This window comes from Empidonax traillii, unplaced genomic scaffold, assembly GCF_003031625.1.
Source record: "Empidonax traillii isolate 1590-97213 ecotype Southwest subspecies unplaced genomic scaffold, ASM303162v1 scaffold444:size1099390, whole genome shotgun sequence".
Classification (NCBI taxonomy): Eukaryota; Metazoa; Chordata; class Aves; order Passeriformes; family Tyrannidae; genus Empidonax; species Empidonax traillii.
The window spans coordinates 418,828-444,123 of NW_020955637.1; the positions used below are offsets into that span (position 1 = coordinate 418,828).

The window sequence follows — 25,296 nt, forward strand, 5'->3', positions numbered from 1 at the left end:
AGCTTGCCATCACTTCAAATAAATAAGTAAATAAATAAATAAATGAATAAATGCACTAATTCAGATCAGTCCTAACAAATAAAGAAAGGAATCTTAAAAAAAATTAAAACCCTAAAATTTGGAGAGAACAAAATAAAGTCTCAGTAGCAGCAGCAGCCACGGGACAAATGTGTGTGGTCCAAGTGTAAAATATCACTTATTTATTTCCTTAAAGGGATTACTAAGTGCCAGTGATGATGCAAACCACTTTCACCTTAACCTGGAATTTGATTTACAGAGAACAGGACCCAACATTTGCCAAAAAGTGGATCAAACTGTTACCTGCTATTACAAAAATTAAATGCCTTCTTGAAGAATATCGTTTTACTCACCAGCTGCCTCCAGAACCAGCTGTAGTCTGGCCTTGGCCTGTTCAGCAGGAGTCTGAAAGAGAGGATTTACAAACCTTAGAATGTTTGGACATTGGAGACCGCCAAGAAACATCGTCCCTGCCGTGCTGCGGCACCAGGACCAACCTCAGCTCCACCACCACGGCCGGGCTGGAACCTCCCCCAGCTCCTCTCGGCCCTCCCCACTGCTGGGGACAAAAAGCACCAGCACCCAGGGCTCCCAGACACACTCCCAATCTGCCCCTGACATGATGAACACGGTGAGCTTTCCACCCTTGGATGTTTGCCTCTCCTTGCAGGTATTCCCTGGCATCCTCTGGGCCGAGGAGCGCGGTGCTGGCCGTGTCCCCACTATGCAAATGCTCCCCAGTGATGCTGCAACTGTGTCCAATGTGCTTGCCACCCCTCTAAATTTGAAGCCACTCCAACGTTGCCACAGTTAAATTTACACACACAAACCCCATTTGTCATGCAGTTCAGAAGCTGATTATTTCTGGAAGTGTCGGGGAAAAGTTCGGGAGGTTTCTGCTCTGCACTAAAAACAAAGGGATGGGAAATTTTTGGTGCTCTTGTTCAGCTTAGAAAACTCTTCCAGGCAGACACTGCCACTGGAACATTGTTTTTTCTGACAACCAGTAGAAGTCTGCACCCTCCCAGCTCCACCCCATTTCCCATACAAGTATTAACCCAGGCAAGAAAAGCTCGGAGAGTTGGGATTGTCCAGCCTGGAGAAGAGAAAAGAAGCTCTGGGGTGATAAAATTACGGCCTTCCAGGATGAAGGAGCTACAGGAAAGATGGAGAGAGACTATTTACAAGGCATGGAGCAACAGGACAAGGGGGGAATGGCTTCCCACAGCCAGAGAGCAGGATTAGATGGGATAAAACACGGAGCTCCACCAATCCCGACACAACTGATCCCCCTCTTCCCATTCCTTTTCCTACTCCTCCCACAGAGGTATGAATGTATCTTGTTGGTATGAGGTAGGACAGACTAAAATCCTTCTTTCCCTCAGCAATATCCCACTGGGAACTGCCCAGGCAGCTGCTTTGGAGGCTCCTTCCCCTTTGCCCTCACACCAAGAGCTAATTGCTTCCCGGACACGGGATCACCCGCAGGGGAACTCCGCACACAGGCCTTTATTAGCAATCAATATGCCCTAAACAACAAATAGATGAAGGATTCTTAAATAAAGGTGACTCAGTTGGCCCCAGAAAGCACTCCTCCAACTGGTAGATAAGGCCAACACTCGGAGAAAAGAGGACAAAGACGATTCCGGCCAAAAAGCACAATCAGACCCTCCAACGAGCCGGTGGCAACCGCGAGGACAACCAGCAACGTGTGATAATAACCAGCTCCTGGAGGTTGCTATTGATTTAGGAGACCCATTAAGAGACAAAATTCAGAAAGGCCCTCAGGAAACCTAAAAATGATTGGTGGAGGAAACCTTAGCAGGGTGATGTCGAGCAGAACCCTCGTGTTTCCCTCGTGGTCTCCAGCACAACACAGAGGAGGTAAAGAACTCAAACAGAGCAATAAAAATAACTGCAGTGAGTATTTCTGGTGGCAGCTGGTGCAGGTACCCACCAATTCCCTAGAATTCCTTACCAAGCACTTCAGAAAACGACCTGAGGTGTTTCAAGCACCTCCAGTGATTGATTTTACCCAACCCCAAAAGTGGCTGGTGACAGGCTGGAATCACCCCTTAGAAACTCATGGACACCCCAAACCACAGATATCCATGGATTAACAGCTGCTCTTGATATCTCAAGCCAGAATTTGATTAGATAAACTCCATTTTTAACACCAGTTTTTTTAGGAAGATGGGACACATACTTCCTACCTCGTATTTCTTTGCAGTTCATCTACTGAATCCCATCACTACTGCTTTGATAATTTTTGTACTTTTAATAAAATTACACTAAAACCAATGTCTCATAACTTTAAATTTGGTGCTTCTTGCGTAAAAACCCCCACACAAACTGCTGTGTGTGATGGGCAGCTCCAGACATGCCATGAGTGCCATGGTTGGCTTCCAAAATATTCCATTTCAAGGGGATTCAGCTTTTAAATTTACTAATTTACTAATTAATATCTTTGAACAAACCCTTTAATTCAGCTTTAGATTTTATTCGTTAAATTGTTCCTGCTACTCGGGATGAATCACAAACCTTTCTGACTGAGAAAGGTGAAAAATTGAGAACACTTGAGGAAAAAAATTTAAGAAACATGAAGTTTATGAAAAGAGTCCAAGTTTCTGTTGGAGCCAAGGACTGGGAATGTTGCTGAGCAGAGCACGTGGCTCTTGGTAGCACTGGAAAACTGTATTATCCCAGGATCCCAGCAGTTCACGGCCTGCAGTGCTTTGAGGGGCAATGCTCCCTTCCCAAATTTGGGTGATTATGGAATTTCGTGCAGAATATGTCTAAAATGTGCCCCAACTGATCACATTCAGTTCCTTCTGTTCATCACTAGTGACACTGGGTGGGTACAATTTACCTACAGGACTTTTCTGCCTTAAAACATCTCGATGAAAACACAAATTAATTGTGATGGTATCAATTTTTTGTGGGTGTTTTGTACCCAATTCTTTTATCTTTGCATTTGATCAAGACAAACCCAACAGCCCTTTGGCCCTCAAGAGGAAAATTCCAGTCTAAAAGCAAAATCTAAACAATACCCCAAGGACTCAGGGAATAAACACTAATTAGGTACCTCCATACACGATCTCAAAAGCTGAGCACAAACCCATCCTCCCTCTTGAACTCCAGCCTTGTCATCCTTTTCCTGGGGACATTTATCCAACCTTTCCCAACACCTGATCAGCTCAAAAAAAAGGTTAAGGAGAAGTGTAATGAACAAAAGGAACACACAATTCCCAGTTGTCTGAGGAGGTGGCTGCCCAAGACTCCCGGGAATTCTTCCAAAGGGGGTCAGAAACCAAAAGCAAACGTTGTTTGGAATGAGTTCCAGAGAAAAGAAGGGTTGGCAAGGTTGAGAATAGAAGAGAAATTCCCAAGTGGAGAGAAGCAGAGGAGAGGGTTCCCCAGGGGAATGAGGTTGGGGTTAGTTGGGATGAGGAGGATTGCTCAGCAGGGATAAAGCCCTGCATGAAATGGCTGGAATTCACATGGAGAAAGGAGCAAATGGAAACCAAACCACACTAACTGACTGTCTGAGAGGGATCTCCATGGGAAAACCAGCCCCATATCCCAGATCTGTCCAGGCTCTCAAACACAGGGATACAGGGCTTGCAAACACAAGCCAATGTTTTCCTGGAAGTGCTAAAAAAGGTTTTCATGCAGGTCCCGTGTAAGACCAGAAAATCAGGAATCAGGGCCCACATTCACCAAAATCCACTTCTCCCAGGAATGAGAAATTGCTGCCTGTTCCTGTTACACTGGAATGGTTTTCCAGCTGCACTGGGGATCTGGGAATGACACTGAACAATGGTAGCCCATCCAATTTATTCTCCCAGTTTATGGGGAAAGCCTTTAGCAGAGGAATGTTGGATTCCTTTCCAGGAATTATTCCTCATCAGGTGATTAAAAACAATAATTACCAAAGACACTGAAAATAAAGAACTTATTTGTCTGAGAGGACACTTCACAGGAGCATAAAATACTACAAATAAAAATAAAACCAACAGAGATTGAGAACTTGTAATCAGCATCTTTCCCTTGCATAAGCCTTTGAGGTGGCAAATTCCAAACTGTCAGAGGACCATTTTTCACATTAAACACATCAAAATAAAATCCCAGGGAAGAATTCATAAGATGAATTAATAACACAGAAATATAATAAGCACATCTGGCACTATTTGAATTAAACCTCTACGTTTTCAGCCATAAATCAGCTGAAAAGATTGGATGGTAAAATGATATTTATGTCTGAGTCGGAGCTTTTCCTCTGATCCAATTAATCAGCAGCAACACTCCGGTACAGGACCAGTGTCCTGACTGGATACAGATCCACCTGTTCCCAAAAAAAAAAAAAATCAGCATTGCTTCCCAGAGAGAAGAGGTTTGATCATTCCACATAAGGTGGGGAAAAGAAAAAAAATCACATCTGATTGAGGCTAAAACCAAATCAACCTCTGAGGAAAAAGCAACAATGGATTACTGGAACGAAATCAAAGGCTGTGGCAAAAAAACCTCCAAGACGTGGAGTGATTTTCGGGATCCAAATCAGTTTTTGCAGCAAGTGCTCCTTTAAAAGGACCAGAAAATGCAATGTATTAATTTCAGTGAAAATTATTGAGGAAAAGCAAGGGAAAAGGGCTTCCTACCGGGAGTGGATGCAGAAAACTGGATTAGCCAGTCGGCAGAAATAGGGAGTTGTAAATAAGATTTAAAAATAAATTAATCCAGGTCTTTTAAAAAGGAAAAATTACTGGAAATGTTCAACTTACACGGCCATAAACTCTGCGTGAGCTCTTTAATAAGGGAGGGAATAGAGATAATATTGGATCCAGACACACACTAAAGGCTGAAAAATTACCCCCCATCTATTTATTCACTTGCAGCCTGGAATGTCATCTGTTAGACTGACATTTGCATGGAAATAGAGGAACAAGCCCCCAAAAGTCCAATGCATTGACAAAGAGGTGATAAAACAGAGATTTTTGCATCTGCTGGTCATTACTCTAAAAATTCCTATTCTTCTTAATCTACCCTCTGAAAATTGCTCAGTTTATTCATTTCTGAGCTGAATTCGAACTGAGTCCGAGCATGATAGGGTGAGCAGAACCCAAAATTAAAGGCAGCAACGATCCCCGCTGCTTAAAAAGTGATAAGGTTATCAACATTTAGCTCCTAAATGTGGATTTTCATTTCTCTTTCACAGCTCTATATTTCTGCCACGGTATATTACAATTAAGCTGCGTGTGTACACAAAAATAGCAGCAGATCAACCCAGGCGTTGATCAAAATGTTTAATTAACACATTATAAGCCGTTCTGCAAACAGTTGGACTGGCTGGAAACACAGGAGCACAACCAACAGGTACCAGGGATTAATTAGGAGCAGGAGGAGTTCAGCCCTGAGTTCCTGCTTTATTTTCTCCCACAATCTTCTCTAAACACACTGAAATTTTTCAGACACGGGGGAATCACGTTCCCTTTGCAATCTTTGGGTTGAAAGGCAGTAATTGAAAAATAGTAGGAAAAAAAAAAAAAAACAAAAACATTTTGGAAATGAAAAGCATTTCCAACATCACCAGGATCTTGTGATCTCTAAATCAGCACTCAGTTTAAAAAGAATCGAGTGTTCTATCCCAAATCAGCTCTAATTACACAGGAATTAATCTGAGCTTAATCAAGATCACACATTATAAATAAAATAGCGCGTTTTCTCTTCACTCTAAGGTTCAGTGTTCAACTCACCCCACTCCTGACTGTTTTAACTTCTAAAAGAATCACCCGTGTTTCCTGCTTTTGGCTGCTTCTCTCGACAAATAAATACAACATAAAATGTGGAGGGGGAAACATAATTATTCTGAGGAGAACCTGCATAAAATCAGGGCAAAGGGATTCGTATTTTAGATCCAGACCACAGAGAGTTGGGTGAATTTATGCCTCGCTCCCAGCGCTGGGCTGTTCCGTACCCAAGATACGCAATAAAACACAATCATCACATCAGAGACCTTCAGGTAGAAATCCCCAAAAGAAGAGGAGAAAGAACCCCCTAAAAAGCTGAATTTGACAGTGGCCTGGGTAATTAGATTAATAATTAATTCCACTTACACCAAAGTGTTTGTTTGTTGGTGAAAACCCTCCCAGGAAATGCATTTAAACTTGGGGCTGGTGAAGCCGCCACTGTCCTCCATAAAGTTCCTTTATATATTTTTCCACAATATGCACAAAACCAGAATATGAAATCAGAAACATTTTACACATTCTCATACTTCAGAGAGCACTAACAGCATTTTACTAGTCGAAAGCACTTTATCTTCATGTCTCTATAAGGCAGAGTTGGTGCATAATAATGTAATTTATATTGCCTAAATGTTATTTTGGGAGCATTGCATCATTTCTCAAACTTCATGACCTTTACAATTTTCGAAACTTTTATTTCCCTCATTATTCTGAACAGATTTCATTACATATTTTGAATGTAAACAACCCTGAATAATGATGGCCCCATTACGGATGTACAGCGCTGACAATCGGGCGCGGGGCCGAGATGGAAACCCAGTGCATTAATTTCCCTCTCATCTCCCGCAACTGCGCTCCCATAAAAAGTTTTATACTCAACTCACATAAATCATGGGCAAGAAAAATGAGAAAATCTGGTGGCTAACTCATCTTCCAGCATTCTGCGAAAATGAAATTCACTGAAATACCTATCAAAACTGCAATCATCAAGAGATAATGTCTGCTTAGGTCTATCTGCACTTTCCGATTTAATTTCCTCCGTGCCCTTGACATCCACAGATACCATTAAGATTAAGCGCCGAGAGTAACTGAGCAGTTCCCCCTTTTTGATATATGGGGCCCAGGCACTAAATGGAATATCATCATTTGAAAATTAATGCAATATTTCTTTTGTTAGTGTTTTTTTTTTTTTTTTTTTTTTTGGTCGCTGTTGGGAGCGGAGCCGTCGCTTCTTCCCCCGCCCCACCCCGCGGTAATTTCCCACCACGGCCCTTAACAAGCACCCACATCCCACCCTGGCACACCAGCACATGGGATGGGATCGTTAGAGCAATGAGCATGGAAATGTGTGTGCAGATTAACCTCTGCTTCAGCTTTCCATCAGCCCCCCGCTGATGGGGGACAGGGCTCAGCGCAGGTGCCAAGGGAGGTGCCACCCGGGATATTTCATGGAGTTATGGACTCTCCCTCCCATCAGTCCCATCAGTCCCATCGTCCACGGCCCGGCCTGCCCCGTCAGATTTACAGGAGTCAAAGTCCTGGAGCAAATATGAAAAGGATGACAGAGGGAAATTAAAAAAAAAAAAAACAAACAGGCCCAGGGGTCAGGTGGATGAAAGGTCAGCGGTGCCCAAACCTGGTGGAGGTTCATTATTAAGCGAGGATGATCAAAGTTTACTTTTTAATAAAGACACAAAGACATGAAAGCCTCCAGCGCTGTTTCATGTGGAGCTGCTCTGGTTTCGGAGGTGGCTGCTAATGCAAAGTGACAGGGTAAAACTGGGTCCTTTTACGAAGTTTAGACCAAATTTGTCGCTGTTGCAACAACAAACTATTTCAACCCTTTGAATATTCCCCCATTAACATATTCTGCATAGGATGGTTTGATACCGCAGCTGTTTGATTAAATAGCTGGAGCTAAAAAGCACAACACCCTCAGAACAAATAAAAAGTGGTGTGTGCACATTAATTTAATACATATTCAGGACAGTGGGATCTCCACAAATCCTTCGGATCTCCAGAGCCCCTCCGGAGGAGGAGCCCGTATTTCATCCCCGTAGGCAAATGGAACCCAAACAGAATGGCTTTTTCCATGGATATTCATAAGCCATTGATCTTCTGCTGCGTGATTGCCTCATATGAACCTGGTCCAGAGCTTCTGAAGGAGCTGGAAAGGTTTCCAGTGTTTAAAGCCCCTGGTTGAGGGGCTGCTCCCGACAGCCACCCACCCCTGACGAGGCTGGGGACACCACAGGGACCATCTCAGGGGGGGACACAGCCAGTCCTGCCACTGCTCCTCAAAAGGCACCTCCCAGGCTGCTGCCACACCTGATTTCGGTGAGATTCAAGTTTAAAATTTACCTAAACAAGCAGCAGTGACCCAAGAGTTCATCCCAGCAAAGCATCTCACGTGGAAAAGGCCTTAACTCTGTGCACATGCAAGAAATGAGACGTGGATGACTGGAATGAGGGAGGAAATAAATGCACCAGCATTTTTTATGGCACCACAAGCTACAGACCAAAATCTCCAAGGGCTCTGGCACCACCAGCACATCCCAGCACCATCTCCCTTCCACTGACCTCATACAGAAAGGCATTTCTCTTGCACATTTTAATTTCAGGATGAAATTTCCCGTTCTTAGAGACTTTCTGCCCAACTCCTTCCTGAAGCAGCTCCAGGATAAAGATTCTGGTCCCATCACAGGGATATCAAGGCCAGCTTGGACAGGGCTTAGAACAACCTGCTCTATGGAAGGTGTCCCTGTCCCGGCAGGGGGTGGGACTGGATGAGCTTTATGGTCCTTCCAACCCAAACCAATCTGGGATCTGGGACGTTTTGATCCCATTGCCCAAACAAGAAGAAAAGCAGGTTATGAAGTTCAGACAAAATGCTACATTGCCATAACTGTACCCCCAGCAGCACATTCCTGATCTCCTCTAAGGCTTCCTTCTCTTCTGGACTAGAGGTGCCTCCTCAGGGATCTTCCCCCAGGAGGGGAACTTGGTCAGAAACCAAGGGGCATGAAAAACGTAACTCCCATTGATTTTCCTAAGGGAATTTTTTTCAGGTTTAATGATTGGGATATGGGAGAAAGAATGTCTTTCATTAAAAAAACAAAAACAAAAACAACCATAGTGAAATAGCTTGTTTTCAAATAATCCACTTTCAATAGGAAAAAAATCTGACCCCTCCCTTCACCCTGACACTGCTACAGTAAGAGACAATTCCAGCCTGCAGAATATAATTGACCAGCATGGAATTTTGCCAGCATAGCAAGATAAACATAATTATTCCTATTAAGAGTGTTAATTAATTGTTTGTGAGCACAAATAATCGGCTGCTTGGTTTTACAGCTCATTAGAAAGCCAACAACTCTCTCAGACATCCCTGTCCAGGGGCCACCAAGCTGTGACCACCAGAACGGGGACAGTGACAGTCAGGGAGGGGGACACTGAAATCAAACTCTAAAAAGAAAAAGAAAATAGTGAAAGCTGGGAAATAAATATTAACAATAAAGAAGTAAAGTACAGTAACGTGTGAACATTTAATAAAGGAGTGGCTTGTTTTGTTTGGGGGTTTTGGTTCTTTGGGGTTTGGGGGGTTTTTTTCTGGTTGCTCCATTGGAAGGAGTCCAGAGGAGGCTCTGGAGATGCTCCAGGGTTGGAGCCCCTCTGGAACAGCCTGGGAGAGCTGGGGGGGTTCACCTGGAGAAGAGAAGGCTCCAGGGAGACCTGAGAGCCCCTGCCAGGGCCTAAAGGGGCTCCAGGAGAGCTGGAGAGGGACTGGGGACAAGGGATGGAGGGACAGGACACAGGGAATGGCTTCCCAGTGCCACAATTTACAAAGGGCAACTGTTGACAACTGTGCCAGGAGACACATCCTTCTCACCCCATGGCACCCAGGTTTGGTTTTTCATGGCAGGATGGAACAGGACGGATTGTTTAGACACTCCATGGCAAAATTAAGCAGCAGTTTGAACGCTCCTCACGATGGACTGAGCCAGACGTGCCGTTAATAGCGAATATTTTAATTTAATGGGATTTAAGAACCTGTTTAAGTGAACTATTTCATGTTCCAGGGATTGCTGGTACAACCAGCCGAGGCTCAACCAGCTTCTGACTTGTGACAATATTGTATTTCCTCCAGTTTTGATCAACTGATGGGTTTTTAATGCTAAGCCTGGCTTGCCATCACTTGGTTTAATATGTTTACTTAACCCAAAAATATTTTGCACCTCAATTATTATTTGCTGCTGCGGCACTGAATGGAATTTAAGCCGATCCATAATTCATAAAGCAAAGACAAGAGAAAACACAAAGCTGTGCACTTCTTTCAAAGCCTCCAAATGACTAAAACACACCATATTTATGCATGGAATATTTGATTGTGTCTCTGGCTCCCCCTTTTTTTTTTTTTTTTTAATTTTTTTTTTTTTTTTTTAATCACAAGTTTGTTGTTTTCAGATCAGGATATGCCAAAAATCCAACACCAAACAATTTTTTTGTTTATAATGAAGGCAATCATCAATCCAAGGATTGTAGCCCCGTTCATTTCATCTCTACATCAAAAAAAAAGTAATTTAAAAAAAATTAAAATTCCCTTGAAATGGGGAGATAAATGAAAATGTGAGTGCCTTCACATAATAACAGTAGGCTGACCCTCTGGGAAATGGTTGACTTTCTCAATTCAAGGTATTCAAAGCTCATTCAAAAGTGTTCATTTGGAATGCAGATATCAAAGATGATGCAAATGTTCAAGAGAAAATTAAAACTTACCAGATGTTCTAATCCAGCTTTGATGTTTCCAGAGTCCCTGTAACAGAAGAACAAAAGTTCTAAACAGTTGCTAAACCCTTGTCTGCAACGATTTATGTTTAACTGGGAGATGGCAAAGCCACGTAATTACTGGAGTATGGCAAATTTTTACTTTTAATAAATATATTTACTTGCAATACCTAAAAAATATTGATTATCTTCTTTACTTAAACCCTCAAACATTACCTGCCTTTAAATTGCTATAAACTGCAGCAGGACACGCATTAAAAAATTTAAAAAAAAAAATCAACATTTTTAATGTAATTATCCCACCATTTCTACTGGAAATAATCCACCAGGACAGGGCACGGGGCTATTTATCAAACCCACATTTGGTGATGTCAACAAATGCAAAGTCTCCAAATTTCAAAGCACTTCCAAAACCATCCCCTGGAAGTGTCCAAGGCCAGGTTGGACAGGGTTTGGAGCATCCTGGGCTGGTGGAAGGTGTCCCTGCCCACGGCAGGGGTGGCACTGGATGGGCTTTGAGGTCCCTCCCAACCCAAAGCATTCCACGATTCCTGCTCTGCGTTTCAGGTGCTCAAGGCCTTTAGGGACTGGATTATTTTGGAGCAGGATGCAGGACACGGCAGGAGGAGCTCCCAGTCCCAGCCCACCCTGCCCTGTGCTGAGAACACACTTCATTCAATTAGAGGCCTCAAAACTGATAAAAAAAAAAAAAAAAAGGTCCTGAAGTGGAAAATGCGAGGAGTTTATTGGCAAATGAATAAAGATTTGTATCGAACCAATACAGCAGGGTTTGGGGGGGTGTTCTTTTTTTAATCATCCCCTGTCTCAAGCCTTGTGGGAACAGCGAGTTTCCCTTCCCCTCCTGCAGCACATCGATTCCTGAATTAGACTGCAATATTAAATAATTAATATACTTGCCGTGATTGATGTTTTGCATTAGTTGAATATTAGGTTATCAATCAAAATCCACTTGGTTTAATGTAATAATATTGAAAAAGTGTCACTGGCTGTTCATCCAATTTGTAGTTGAGGCAGCACAGACAGGAATATTGGTGTAACACGAGGCCCTAACACAGGAAATGCACTGGTTGAACATCCATAAGGAAAACATTATCAAACTAACCAGGACAAGGCTGAGCTTGTCCTAAATAAACCTTGGGGCACCTGTCACTTCCAATGAAAACCCTTCCCAGCCAGGGGCTGCTGGGGATCAATGAGCCACCAGCCAAGCCACAGCAGCACCTGATCTTTTAGTTAAGCAATAGATTACAATATATCAAACAATTAGATGTATTATCCAGTTATATTATTTATATTACACAAAGGAGAGTCCCATCCATCCTCTATCCCATATGTTCCCCCTGCATGAGCAGACCTATGGCCTCACCTTTAATGGCTGCAGAATATCTTAACCCATAAATCACCACAAATAACGGCCAAGAGCAGCTTTGTGCACATCCAATACTCCAAAACTCAGATAAAAGGACACCACAGACTTTTAGTAATCTGATGTCACCATCAGTAATAACGGTTTACTCCATTTTGCTGTTTACTCCACACACCAAAGTCCATATTTGCCTTTCATACCATTTCCAGGGCCCCACAGTTTTTTTGGGTGGGTTGTTTGGGAGTTTTTTGGGGTTTGTTTTTTTTTTTTTTTTTTTTTTTTTTTTTTTTTTTTTTTTTTTTTTTTTTTTTTTTTTTTTTTTTTTTTTTTTTTTTTTTTTTTTTTTGGTTCACTAGACAAGTTTCATTTTATTCTGGAGTTTTCCTTTTTTTCCATCAGAAAGCTCTGGAATGGTGTTTCCCCACTGCAGCCAGGATTTTTGGTGTAAAAATACCACCTGATAAGCATTTAAAATCATACATTAAACCAGCAAACATAACACTCAGGCTAATCCAAACGTTTCAGGATTGCCAGGGGAAGAAATTCCATCTCCATTTGAATCATGGTCATGGGGGACCTGTTACAACAAGCCAAGAATTCAATTAAGCAACTTCCAGGATCTTTAAGGTCCCATCCAACCCAAACCATTCTGGGATTCTCTAAATTTAGCTAAGACTGGGATTACTTAAACCCAGAGTAGGTAACTATTTGAGGTGGTGTTAACTTAGAGGTTCTAGTTTCTTTGCCAGTCAACTAAACTAAAAATATTCACTAGCACTTGTTGGAAGTCATGATTTTAACCTGGAATATACTCATGTTCCTAAAAATAATCCCCATATCAAAGCAACCATTAATCAAGGGAGCTGGAAAACGTGCAATATCTTCAAAATATCCAAATTTAGGTATTATAAAATAGCCTGCAACATCACATAAATTTTACTTTTCAGCAAACTCATAGCAGTTTCCCCCAGGAACTGTAGAACTAAGACACATTTTCTTTGCCGTGGTTCTTGGGTTCAAACCCACAGACCATGGAATATTTCTGTGGATTATCTGTACCTATGGATATTGCAGGATAACTTGGGTTGAAGGGCCTCTGGAGGGTGCAGAGCCTTATCCAGGCTGGTCTTGGAAGCCCAGCTCCAGCAGGAATGTGTCCTGCTGATCCAGTGTCCTCACTGGGGGCATCTTCCCTTTCCCTCTGCTCCAAACACTTGTTTTGTGTCTCTTCCCCCACCACAAACCACTCCAAAGAGCCCAAACCCCCTTTCCTTGGTGATGTCCCTCCTCCTCAGGCTGGTGGGTACCACGAGCTGCCCCCAAAGCCCCCTCTTGTCCAGGTTGAGCCCCCCCAGTCCCTCAGGGAGCTGCTCCAGCCCCCTCCCATCCCGGTGGCCTCAACTGCCCCCTGAACATCCCAGTGTCTGATTCAGCCCCTCAGATCAATAAATCCCCTCCTCATTAGCCAGGCCTTTGGCAGAACACCCCCCCAGGTCCCCAGCACTAACGAGGAGCTGCAGGAGGAAGGTCACACACAGCCTTTGGGGTCACCAACCCCTCCAAAGGGGACCTGCTCACTCCACCCCTCCCAAGCCTGGCAGGTGTGACCAGGAGCATCACCCCAGGTGCACATGGATAATCCTCCCAGAGCTCTCTGGCCCTTCCAATTCCCTCGGATGGTTCCACGAGCACATCCCGTAATGCTGTCAATAATCTGTCAGGAGTCACCTGAAATAATCCCCTTTTGTCCCCCTATTCCTCCTGGATGAAGAGCCTCACAGCGGAAGGTGTTCCTGGAACAACCTCATGTTTTCCTGTTTTTTATCCTCACCTTAACCTTCAGCCTTCCCTACAAATCTTCCTCTGAGCAGCCCCCACACCTCCTATTTTTCTTTGGCGTGTTATCGATCCCCACTTTTATCTACCATTTTAGATCAATTATTTAGATGTTTATCTACTATTCTAGACAAACAACCTCAAACCAAACAGCTGAATCTCTTCAGGAACTTCAGCAGGCGACAAGATATTAAACACTCACCAATACAAGGGATGAACACGTGAAATCCACCTTGAGAGCTGGCCAGGTTTGGCCAATTACTAATAAATTTAAATTTAAATGCCATAAAGACTCAAGGTGATCACATGAAGGTCACTTAGAAAAAAGCAGGAAGAAAAGCAGAAGTCACCCCCTACACAAACACACTGGAATAACTTGGGACTGCCCAGGAACTCGGTGGAATATAATGCAAGGTAAATTGAATCATGCTAAAACCAGGGACTTCAAACAGGACACAAGGTGAAACAATTTCCATAATATGTTATCCTGGAGAGAAGGAAAATCGCTGCCCAAGAGGCCTTATCAAATATTCAAGAGGGGGAAATATATATTTATATATAACCCCGAATGACAGAGTAAAAGGCAAGGTTTTATGCAGCTGAAATAAATACTGAAACTAAACAAAGGGGGGAACATCAAAACAGAGCATTGATAGAATCAGTATTTCCAAACACACCTACAAAAATATTCCTTTCCTTTGCATGTATTTCTCAGATGAAAAAGGAGCCAAAATAACTCCCCCAAAATCACCTGATTTCAGTTTTAGCAAGACTTCAGGTCAGATATGGAAATACCAAAGCAGGTTTCTTTATCCTGGATGCCAGTTCGAGCCACTCCTCACTAAACCTGGCAATGCCAAGGACCTCAGAAGATGCAAATCCTTGGAGTTCTCATATATGGAGTGGGGTTTGATTGGTTTTTCCCTTTGATTTTCCCTGGAGTTTCCATATATGGAGTGAGGTTTGGTGGCTTTTTCCCCCCCTGGGTTTTGGGTGGGTGGGTTTTGCCCTCCCGTTCCACGCTCAGGGTCCCCTTCCCAAGGAGCCAAACCTCGCTCATCCCCGTTTCCATTCCCAGCAAACACAAATAATTAAGCATCAGGAACGTCACTGTGTTAACCAGCCTTCAGTAAATTAGACAACTTTGGCCTGCTTTACCTTCCCTGTAATATTATTTTGTAGATATTCAATTAAAACACATCCTGTAGGTGAAAGTGGAGGAAAACATTTCCAGCACGGCCCCGTCAGCGCCGGTCGGAAGTGTTGCTAATTAGCCTCAAAGTACAAAACAGATCAGAAAAAAAAGTAGCAAAAAGCCCAGCTTTGTAAATGCCCAGAACGCTGGGCTGAATACTAAACAAAGCCCTGCAAGTTTTAATGTCGGGAAGCACAACTACAGGGAAAAACTCTCCGGACTAGTAGCGAGTGTTACAGGTTAATGAGGAACACAGAAAGAGTGCACAGTAATTACCATACCCAGCACCTTCCCATCTGTGTTTGGATGGCTCTGGAATATAAACACAGTTGATCAGCATTAAGCCTGGAACTAATGACACATGTATTTGTGTTTGCATACTGGCAGGATAAATATTGAGAGCGGGAGCTCCCGAGGAACATTCGCGAGGCACGGAGGAAATTTAAACGTTCTAAGCGCTAAAACAATTTGACTACAATCAATTTTCCATTTTCTGAAAGCTTCCAAATCCCCCCTCATTCACCCAATTACTACTGTACTTAACCTAATGAAATTTTATTCTGTGGGAACAATGCTATTCTCCAACAACAACAACAAAAATAAAAATCTGAGCTTAAAAACTTCCAGACAAAGAATAAACTCCCAGAGAAAAAAAGATGCAAATAAAATGACTATCGTAATCTTTTGTTTTTGGTTCGCAAGTAGAAAAGTGAGGGGAAACAAAGGGCTGGAACATAGCATCTGTCATATCAGAATATAAAAAGATGATCCTGGCAGCAAATGAAAAAGCTCTAATTCATTTGCAAATCAAGCTGCCAGTTCTATTTCAAGCTGGCGGGAACTGTCAAGAGTTAACAAGATAATCACTTTCAATCCTGCCTTCAATGGTACATTACACTGTTATTCCATTCAATAAGGCCCTTCTTTGGGGCACTGGATGAATGGTTTTCATTTCTAACTCACACAAAAAGTTGCAAAAAAAGAGGAAAAAAAAAAAAAAATCCATGGGGCTTAAGGAAGAAATCCCTTTATGGGCATTTATCTGCCGGCACTTGCTCGGAGGCAAAATGAGATATTTGGATACATTGGTGGCCATTCACTTCCTCTGTTCCTTCAGGCCCTCAGTCTGGTGATAAAAAAAAAAAAAAAAATCCCACAAGGAAACCTCAAGCCTGTTTAGTTTGGGGTTAGTTGGGGGTGGTGGTTTGTTTTTTTTTTTTTTTTTTTTTTTGAACTATCTGTGCACATTAACCAAGCTCTGGAATAATCTCTGGTAAATACTTTACACCACACTGAGACAGCACCGTGTTTGAGCGGCTCCATCTCTGCCCAAATTCAGCAGAAACTCGTCAAAAACAGTAAATGCTCGTGAAAATTGTGCTTAGGGAAAAACCTAACCAGTTCCTCATTAAATATTCAATCAAAGTAGAGTTACCAGCCAAAGGCACCTGCCTTGGAGACCAGGCAATCTCCAGTTGATCTGGATCCATTATTTGTAATTCTTTCTTAAGACTGTGCTGTGAATTCTTCCCAAAAGGAGAAAATCTCATAGAACTTCATTAAGCCCTTCAAACTTCTCTGCTGGCACCCAACTTTCTACCAATCTCTGTGAATAAAACACTTCTTGCTCTGGCTCACTGCTCAAAAATCATCCCGTGAGATAAAACCTTGGTTACATCATGCAGATGCTCATTGTTATTGAATATTCCTATTGAAAGGTTGTACTTGATGATCTTGGAGGTCTTTTCCAGCCTTAATGATTCTACAGTGGCAATTTAAAGCTTTCAAAATTTTGGAAACAAATCACAAATCTTTTTAATTCCTCTCTTTCTTTAATCCCCCCCCAGAACGAAGCTAATATCTGTATTTAATATCTGAGCTTAGTTCAGCTTGTCCAGCCTTGGGTCTGCTACCCATAACCAATGGCAAATACAGCTGGACATATTTTGAATTTATCTTTTTTTTTTAACCAGCAGAGATCACTATTCTCAAACTCAGGGACTCACCTCACCCATCACTTCTTATCCTATTTGCATAGCTTAGAGTTTTGTTTGTCTTTATAACCCATCACCACAAGTCAGACAAACTCCTTCCATCTGCCCCTCAGGTAAATGCTCCTTTAAATAAAATAAAATACTCCTTAAAATAAAAGGGCTTCTTTTGTGGGAAACCTGAACACCAGAATTTATCAGCTTTGGTTTTGTTCTTTGCACTTCACAAGTTTCTTCAAAGGTTCTAAACACAGAGATGTTCTTATAATTAAAAAAAACAAAACCAAAAAACACAGTAACAAACCCAAATCTGCTACGCCTTTATCTATGCAACACTAAAACACAGTTGGTTTTGCTGTCCCACTGTCCCTCCTTCCTGAAAATAAAGACTATAAAATAAAACTTAAAAGTTCCCAGACTTTGGAAGGACCTTGGAAGGTCCTTGAAGGAAGGATGGGGTTCTCAGGTGAAGGACCAGGAGGAGCCAGCAGTCCCAGGACACACAGATTTTAAAGCCAAAGGTAGTTCCACCTTTCCACTGCGACATAACAGGAGCACTTCAGGAATTTCTCTCATCTGAGGGACAGGGAGACACCTGGAATAGACTCTAAATGTTTAAAATACTTTGAAATGTCAGACAGCTTTTCATTCCTAGACAAGGTAAACATTTTCCTTATCCTGAAAAGATCTACTTGCTCTCGGGATATTTAGTTTTCATCTCTTTAACACCCTCAGTGAGAGAGTTTTTAGAATTTCTGGTCATAAAAGGCTTTATTTCAAAATTAAACTTTTTTTGTTTGTTTGTTTGTTTGTTTGTAGCCCTAAAGAAAACCTTTGGCAGTCTCCTGGTTTCTGTAAAACAGCCATTCCAAGAAGTCCAGTCTAACTTCCAGTCAGGAAGTTGTATCTCCTCCCAACAACTTCCACGCTGGGATGTGTTGCAAGAGAAAACTGTAACATTTACAAAGGTAAGGCTGGTCAGGCTGGAGAGGAAATTAGTTCCTTGGCCACAAAAAAAGGGAAAGAATTAACATCTCGTCAAAATTAAATGAAAATAAAAATCCGTTCCAAGTCTCAAACACATCTGCCCAAACCCAAGCCTAAACAGCAGTGACAAAAAAAAATACAAAAAATGTCTTGTTCTACAGCCAAGATTTCCCTCAAAGGTTATTTTTTTAAAATAACAGCCAAGAGATTCCTGAAGAAATTAAGCAGCATGGACATGGCAGGCTCCAAGGAAACTTGGATCTTTAGCAATTTGAAGCTTGAGGATTAAAAACAGCACTTCCTGCTGGACCTGCAAACCTTAGAGGTGAAATGAAACATTCTACAAAAAAAAACCAACAAACAACCTGAACAAATCAGTGGCCAGATCCTGCCTGGAACGTGGATGACACAGAAAAGAATTCCTAACCTGCAAAAAAACCCCACAAATCTCCAACAACCCCCTGGAGTTACAAGCCCAACCAAAAAATTGCAGCCCCCATTCAAGTCTACTTCACCACACAGAAAATTTTGCCTCTCTGTGTGCTCCCAGAATCAGGGAACTTTCCCTGCTTTATTTCAACACTGTCCATAATTCTCTTATTTCCCTCTTTTTAAGAAGTTCATCCCAGACAGTCTCGCTGATGTTAATCAGGACGAGATTAATCATTTGCTAACTACGGTCAGAAGGTGGTGGAGAACATTGAGTGCCTCTGCTCTGGGAGAGATTAAAGTCAGGCTCAAATAAAAATAATATAATAAACTCATAACACAGAATGACTGTGCAAAATCACAGAGTGATCTCCAGAAACAGCACGCTGATATTGCTGGGGGGAAAGAAAAAAAAAAAAGTCTCCTATATTGGCTTTCCCCAGATTTTCAGTTTTGCCTGGAAGTTGCAATTTTAATACACCAAATTACGGTGTCTTGCAGAGAAGTGCCAGAAGCTGGAACCATTCCAAGAAATCAAACACATTCAGGGGGTTCAGCACAATGCCCAGGACCGAGTGGCCCCTCGCACAATGGGTGACAGGATAAGCCACTGCTTGACTTTCTGTTCCAGCAAGATATTGGAAAGTTCCGGGAATGTTTGCGCATAATAATTTCTAGTCCTTCAAAAACAGGCCACGATGTTCCAACAACGTAAAGAAATAACATGTAACATTGAAAATATAGACATATATACCCTTCCCCTGGTCCTTGTGGCTTCCACTCAAGCAGGTGTTAGGATGGGTGACTGTTACACCAGCACCAGCTGCAGAGAGTGGAAGAAACTGGGAGAATCAACTCAAAAAAAATTAAAAATCAAGTTAAAAACCTTCTACCTGTGTGCAACAGAGGGGAGGAAGAGTTTAGTTTTCTTTATATGTATTTTTACCCAGCAGCAGAAAGAAATACAGCGTTGCCAGCACCTAAAGTGAACAACTGTACATAAAATAGGTGAAATCATTTCAACCACCGAGAAAAATTTGCAAACTCTGCCTGATATCTGGGATTTAAGGTGGCCTCTTCCTTGTACATCTTAATGACAGAAGCTGCACAAAGCAAGGATAAAACACCAGTAAAATGCCCGGTCTTTGTACATCCGACAGAGCCCAGCACGTATTTCTTGGTGTTGCTACAAAAACACCAAAAAAAAATTGGTAAGAACTAAAAATTGGGCTTTTTAAAGGCTTTCCTGGCCAGTCTGTGTATGGCACTCACATCACTTGTGGTGAGGAAGGCTGGAATTAGCACTGTCTGCAGCATCTCACCCACTGACAGGGACATCAGCAGACCTGACTGCTGAAGGACACAAAGCCAAGTCCTCAGAAACGTTTGAGAGACCAGAACAGCCCACCAGCACCAGGCAGATCCTTCTGAACAATTAAAACACAGACCCCAAAGTCAGAGCCAAGGGAATGGTCTGTCTCTTGGATGTGGGATTGACCTGAGTGCAGTTACTCGGCAAGAGATGCGGAGCTGATTCATCGGCCTTCGCTGCAGCGCTGCCCAGCAGAGCTCACTCCACTCCACTCCACTCCACTCTCCAGCGGCCACTTAAACCCTCCAGCCTCGCCACAAAACTCCCCCAGCCCCAGTTCTAAAGCCCTTAAAGGAGCAAAAAGGAGGCAGCCCATAAAATATGCTCGGAGCGTGGGTCCCCTCTGAAAAGCTGGGACCTGCGAGTGCTTCAGCTGCGACGCAGCCATTGAGCCATGGCCAATGGAAGCTCATTTGAATAATCAATATGACAACCTTATTTTTCTAATGCAAACAGGATTGCTACAGTAAGGTGTCTCACTGCCACATCACAGTCATGGCCTCTTTTAACCCCTAATTAGATTTGGGCGATTATCCCTGCTCTTCCTTACAAGTGTACAGCCCGGATAAGGGATGACAAAAGCTATCTGCCACTTCCTCAGCCTTTGCAGGCTGCAGGTTATCCAGGGAGATACAGGGGAAGATCAGCAAACAATTGTTATTCATATCATCTCCAGTTGGAGGATAGTCCCAGTTTTCCATACATGCTCAGGGAAAATAGCCCAGAGCATTAGGTAAATGCAAAACGCTTAAGAACATCAGGGTTACACAGATGGAAATTCAAGGTGATGTTGGGGAATTATCTTTCATTCAAATTGGTTATCGACAAAGAAAACTGTGGAGCCCTGGTTTGCTGTCTCAGACAGGAAAACCCTGGGCTTGCAACAGATTTCTGCTCATTGTCTGCTGGGTAACATTTCTTAAAAAAAAAAAAAACTGGGAACCAGCAATCCCCAAAGAATTACACATCGCTCAACAAAGTCCGAGCAGACAGAGAAGATCTATTACAGAAATGTAATCACATTTCATTTACAAGAACTCTTATCTCAAGCACTTAAACATAACATTTAAACAGTTTTCCATTTTATTGTGCTCAGTATTGGAGATAATAAGATAGAAAAGTCTAATCACGTTAGCAACATTTTCTATTGCATTACCCAAACCCAGCGCGGGATTAAAGGCGCACCAGGAAGAGGGAGGATGATGCTGCCTGGAAAACTGAGCTCCCCGTTCCTCCTGGTAGATTGAAATATCTCTGGGACGTGTGTGGGAGAACCGCCACGCCCAGATCAGGTGTGTGTGTGCTCCCAAAATATCTGTTCCCACGCAGGAAGTGTTTCCCTGCAGGTTACCCACGTGAGAAGGTGTCGTGGAAGGAAAAGGGAAGTGCTCCCCAACAGCAGGATCTTACTGGAAGGATCATTTACCCAAGGCAAGGCAAATTTTCAGAACTGCCTTGAAAACCTCTAAGGGGGGGGAATATATTTCTGAAAATATCGTCTATACCCCGTTCCCACCAATTCCCAACACCTTCCCTGCTGGACACACCTGAGGCACAGCTGAGTCACAACATTCCTGGTGCCCAGGAACCCCCCCATGTCCTGGGCTCATCCCACAGCTTTTCCACCACTGAAAAGGACTGAAGGTTAAACTGCAGCGCCAGGAAAAGCTGCCAAAAGCCACAATTCAAATGCAGCAACAAGAGCTAAAATATGTCAGGATTTTATGATTATATTTTACACGATGAAAAAACAACTGAGAAGAGTTGGTGGGAGGAGAAAAACATTTGCAAGTTAACATGGTGCAATATGGGACATTCAACATTGGGTTTCTGTGACTATTATTTAATCTGCACCTTATTAAAAATAAGCAAGTAAACCCTCCAATGTTTCCAGTTAATATCAATACAGGTATCACTCGAGAGCAGAGTTTTATCATCCAAAAGCTCATGGAAAGAGCTTCCAAGAAGCTCTGGGACCTAAAGCTTGTTTTGGTGCTTTAAACAAATTAATTGGTGGATTGTAATCTTTTGTCCTCCTCAATGCAAAACACAGTGTGACCTTTGAAATAAGATTTAATGGCTCCCACTCCCATATAAACCCCTTCCTCCCCTTCATCCTCCTCAGCTCCTGACTTCCAGAGGGCCTACCATAGATTAAATCCCAGTGGAAACTCATGTGGCAACGTTATCCAAGATTTCACCCAGGTTTTTTAAACCCTATTTCATGTGGTCAGGAAAGAAAGGTTTTTTTTACTTTCATGAGGTGGAAAAAAGGAGGAAATAAGAAAGGAAAAGGGAGATGGCAGAGACAGACACCCCCCCCTCCCATTCCCCGTCACTCTGCTAAACCCTCTCCTATAAATCCATTGTCCGTATTTCCATAATATTTTCCAAAGCACAGGGCAATGTCCACCTGGAAGGATCAATGGAAAAGCCCCTTTTCCCTCTCTGACGTGATCCCATTAAGCAGCCTCAAAAGGTTCTGATCTGAGCAGCCAAGTCAGACCTCGCTGATCAATTCCTTAATCCATCTGGAGAGAATGGGCTGCTCTTGTGCTTCCATTTCAGCCCAGGGAAAAAAATCATTCCCAACATAATTCACCATTAAATGGGCCTTGTCTTACAAGAACTTCAGCTGCTGGGAGCAGATGAGGAGCGAGTCGGGATCCAGGAGAATCCCCAGCACAGCCAAAACGCTTCCTCTGGATCTCCCCATTCCTACCAGGAGATGCCAAGGATGAAACCAGAGCCTGGAAGCAAATCACAGAATCCCAGAAGGGTTTGGGTTGGAAGGGAATTTAAAGGCTATCCTGTCCCACCCCCTGCCATGGGCAGGGACACCTTCCACCAGCCCAGACTGCTCCAAGTTCTGTCCAACCCGGCCTTGGACACTCCCAGGGATCCAGGGGCAGCCACAGCTTCTCGGGGCACCCTGTGCCAGGGCCTGCCCACCCTCCCAGGGAAGGATTTCTCCCTAATATCTAATCTAAATCTCTCCCCTTTCAATTGAAAACCATCTCCTCTGGTCCTGTCACTAATCAACAATTTAGATTATTTACGTTTTCCACCTTATTTTACAATTCAAAATAACAAAAAGACCCAAAATTAGACCAGCATTAGAAATACTTTCTTCAAACACAGATGCTCCTCCTTCCTCTTCTAATCAAAAGCAATGGATATTATTGATATTATATCAATGACAGAATCGATATTATAATGCCCATAGCAGGCGAGCTCCATCCCAGAAAAAGCACTCTTCACCCAAAAAAACCAAGGTGGAACAAGGAGTTTAATACTTGAATGTGAAATTAAACTTCACCTTGGAACAGCCTGTGTTTTGGGTGGGGCTGTTTTGCCCCGAGGAGGTCGTTTTGTGGGCTTTGGTTTGGTTTTTTAACTGGGTTTCTTGCTGGGACTGGGGTGTTGAGCTGCAGGACCGGGCGAGGTGATTACTGTATCTCTGCTGCTCAGTATCTGCAGGGTGTCTCAGTGTCACTCCAACTCCTTCAACCCAGCAAAAGAGATTACAGCTCCCACTAACTGGATTTTCACAGCTCCGGATCATTCCCTTTGGATGCCTCATGCACAGATTAAGAGAGGCCATTAAAACAATAGTCAGCTGCTCTCACGGTGCAAGGTGAAAAAAAATAAATAAAATAAACAAACCCCCCCCCAAAAAAACTCCGTGTTTACATTCAGAGCCCGTGGTGTTTGCACATGTGGGCAACCAACACACCCTTCCAGCAGGAACACTGTGTAATGTCAGGAATGATTCCACTAAAAAAAAACCCCAAGATAATGCAAATTATATCCTTATAAAAGGACAATCATGGTGGCTGGCAGTTTTAAGGAGCGGAGAGTTTGGAAAATTTTAAACAGCTTAAAAAGAATGTGTGTCTTTGAAGATACTGCCTTCAAATGCATTCCAAAACCTATTTCTGGAAATAGGGAGAAATATAATTCCCTCCAACATAGCACACGAATTTAGCAGGGAAGCTCATCTAACAACCATCACTAACTGACAGTCTGAGCCACGGAATTGGAACACAAAACTCAGATTTTTTTGTACTTAGCACAGAAAGTACTTCGGTGAATTACAATGAAATGGTTACTCTGGGCTAAAATCTCTTTATTTTCCAGACTCAGAGGTTCTCTGACACCTCCTGGACAGTTGACAGACATGTACCATCCACACTGGGTTTTCCAGCTGTCTGGTACTGAAAGGAAAAGAAATCATCCCATATGCTGCTGCCTCACAGCCCATTAAATAACTGGCCAGGTTTTTTGAGTCGGAAAAGGGGATTTTTAGCAAACAAAAAGCAAAACAAGGCCAACACAGCTCAGACAACAATAGCAACAAATCTCGGTCAAAGGCAAGTGACCCTCGAGCTGCTCTGGGCATCTGGAGGTCTCAGGCCTTTCCAGGGAAAACCCTCACTCTGCTTCCCATTAGCCTTTGGCTGACTCACTGCAGAGGAAATGTCCTCATCTGGCCTCTCAGCTGCTTCCTGCTGCCTTCCAACACCTCAGCACCCCTGCCAGCAGAGCTGCCCAGCTCCTCCTCTGCCATCCTCAGAGTGCTCACCTGCATCCCAGTCCCGGATCCTCCCAGGAATCTCCCCCCGAGCACCTGGATGGGGACAGCCCAAACCACCCAACCCCTCTGCCTCCAGAAAAAAAAAGGATTTTGAAAGGCAAAGTTACTCAGTCTGCCTGCAGGAACCTCACCTCGAAGACCCACCACGAGTGCGAGGTGGCTTCTTTAGTTCCCTTCGTGTTTGGCTTCTGCCTTCAGGTGAGAGACAGAAAGGAAGGTAAGAGCAGTGAGAATGACTGACTGACTGAATAAATAAATAAATACAAGAGGCAGTTTGCTTTTGGTCTGGGTAAGTAACTCCTCTGCCATGACAACACATCTTAAAGATGCTCCAAAGCCTGCAGGGAGTCAGAGGAAGTGGCTGGACACCAGATGGTCTGGAAGAAAGATATTCCCTTTTCCCACCCAACCCTGCTTCTCATACAACCTTAAACCACCCTGGCTCCAACTCTTGATTCAGGGAGCTTGAGGAAAATTGTGTGCAGTATCCTCAATGCTATTCAGGCTAAAAAGCAGGCAGAAATAACAGAACCAAAGGCAGACCCACCTCTCATTTTTCCCTGCTGGCAAAACCCTTTCTTAGGGCCATGGCAGGAGGCAGGTGACAAAAGAGACTCTTTCCATAAAAGATAAAATAGAGCTACAGAATAATCGAATTTTAAGTCCTCTTTTTGTACAGAAAGCTTTTATTACAAGCCTGTTCACCACATTAACCAACAGCAGTTGCCATTCCTTGCACATGGGAACTATTTTCTAGTAACCAAACTCTGTAAGAAAATGCACTCATTTCACACATTTGGAAACAATAAAGTTATTCTCAGTCTCCAAAAGCAGCTGAAACACCTGAGATTGAGTGCCCACAACACCCCAGAGCCAGCAACTGCCAATATCATGGAATGGTTGGGGTTGGAGAGGACCTTGAAGCTCATCCAGTGTCCCAGGCCAGGCTGGAGCA

The 25,296-nt window shown here is 43.1% G+C and overlaps 1 protein-coding gene across 1 annotated transcript in view; it reads right to left on the reverse strand.

The window, feature by feature from the left end:
* Nucleotides 1-25,296, reverse strand: part of RSRC1 (arginine and serine rich coiled-coil 1) — an 87,442-nt gene that overhangs the window by 32,872 nt on the left and 29,274 nt on the right. Inside the window, exons 4-5 of the mRNA XM_027894876.1 lie at nt 10,539-10,575; nt 372-423 (exon numbers count right to left, since the gene is read on the reverse strand). Coding sequence (XP_027750677.1) covers nt 372-423; nt 10,539-10,575 — 89 coding nt within the window. The remainder of the gene's footprint in view (nt 1-371; nt 424-10,538; nt 10,576-25,296) is intronic.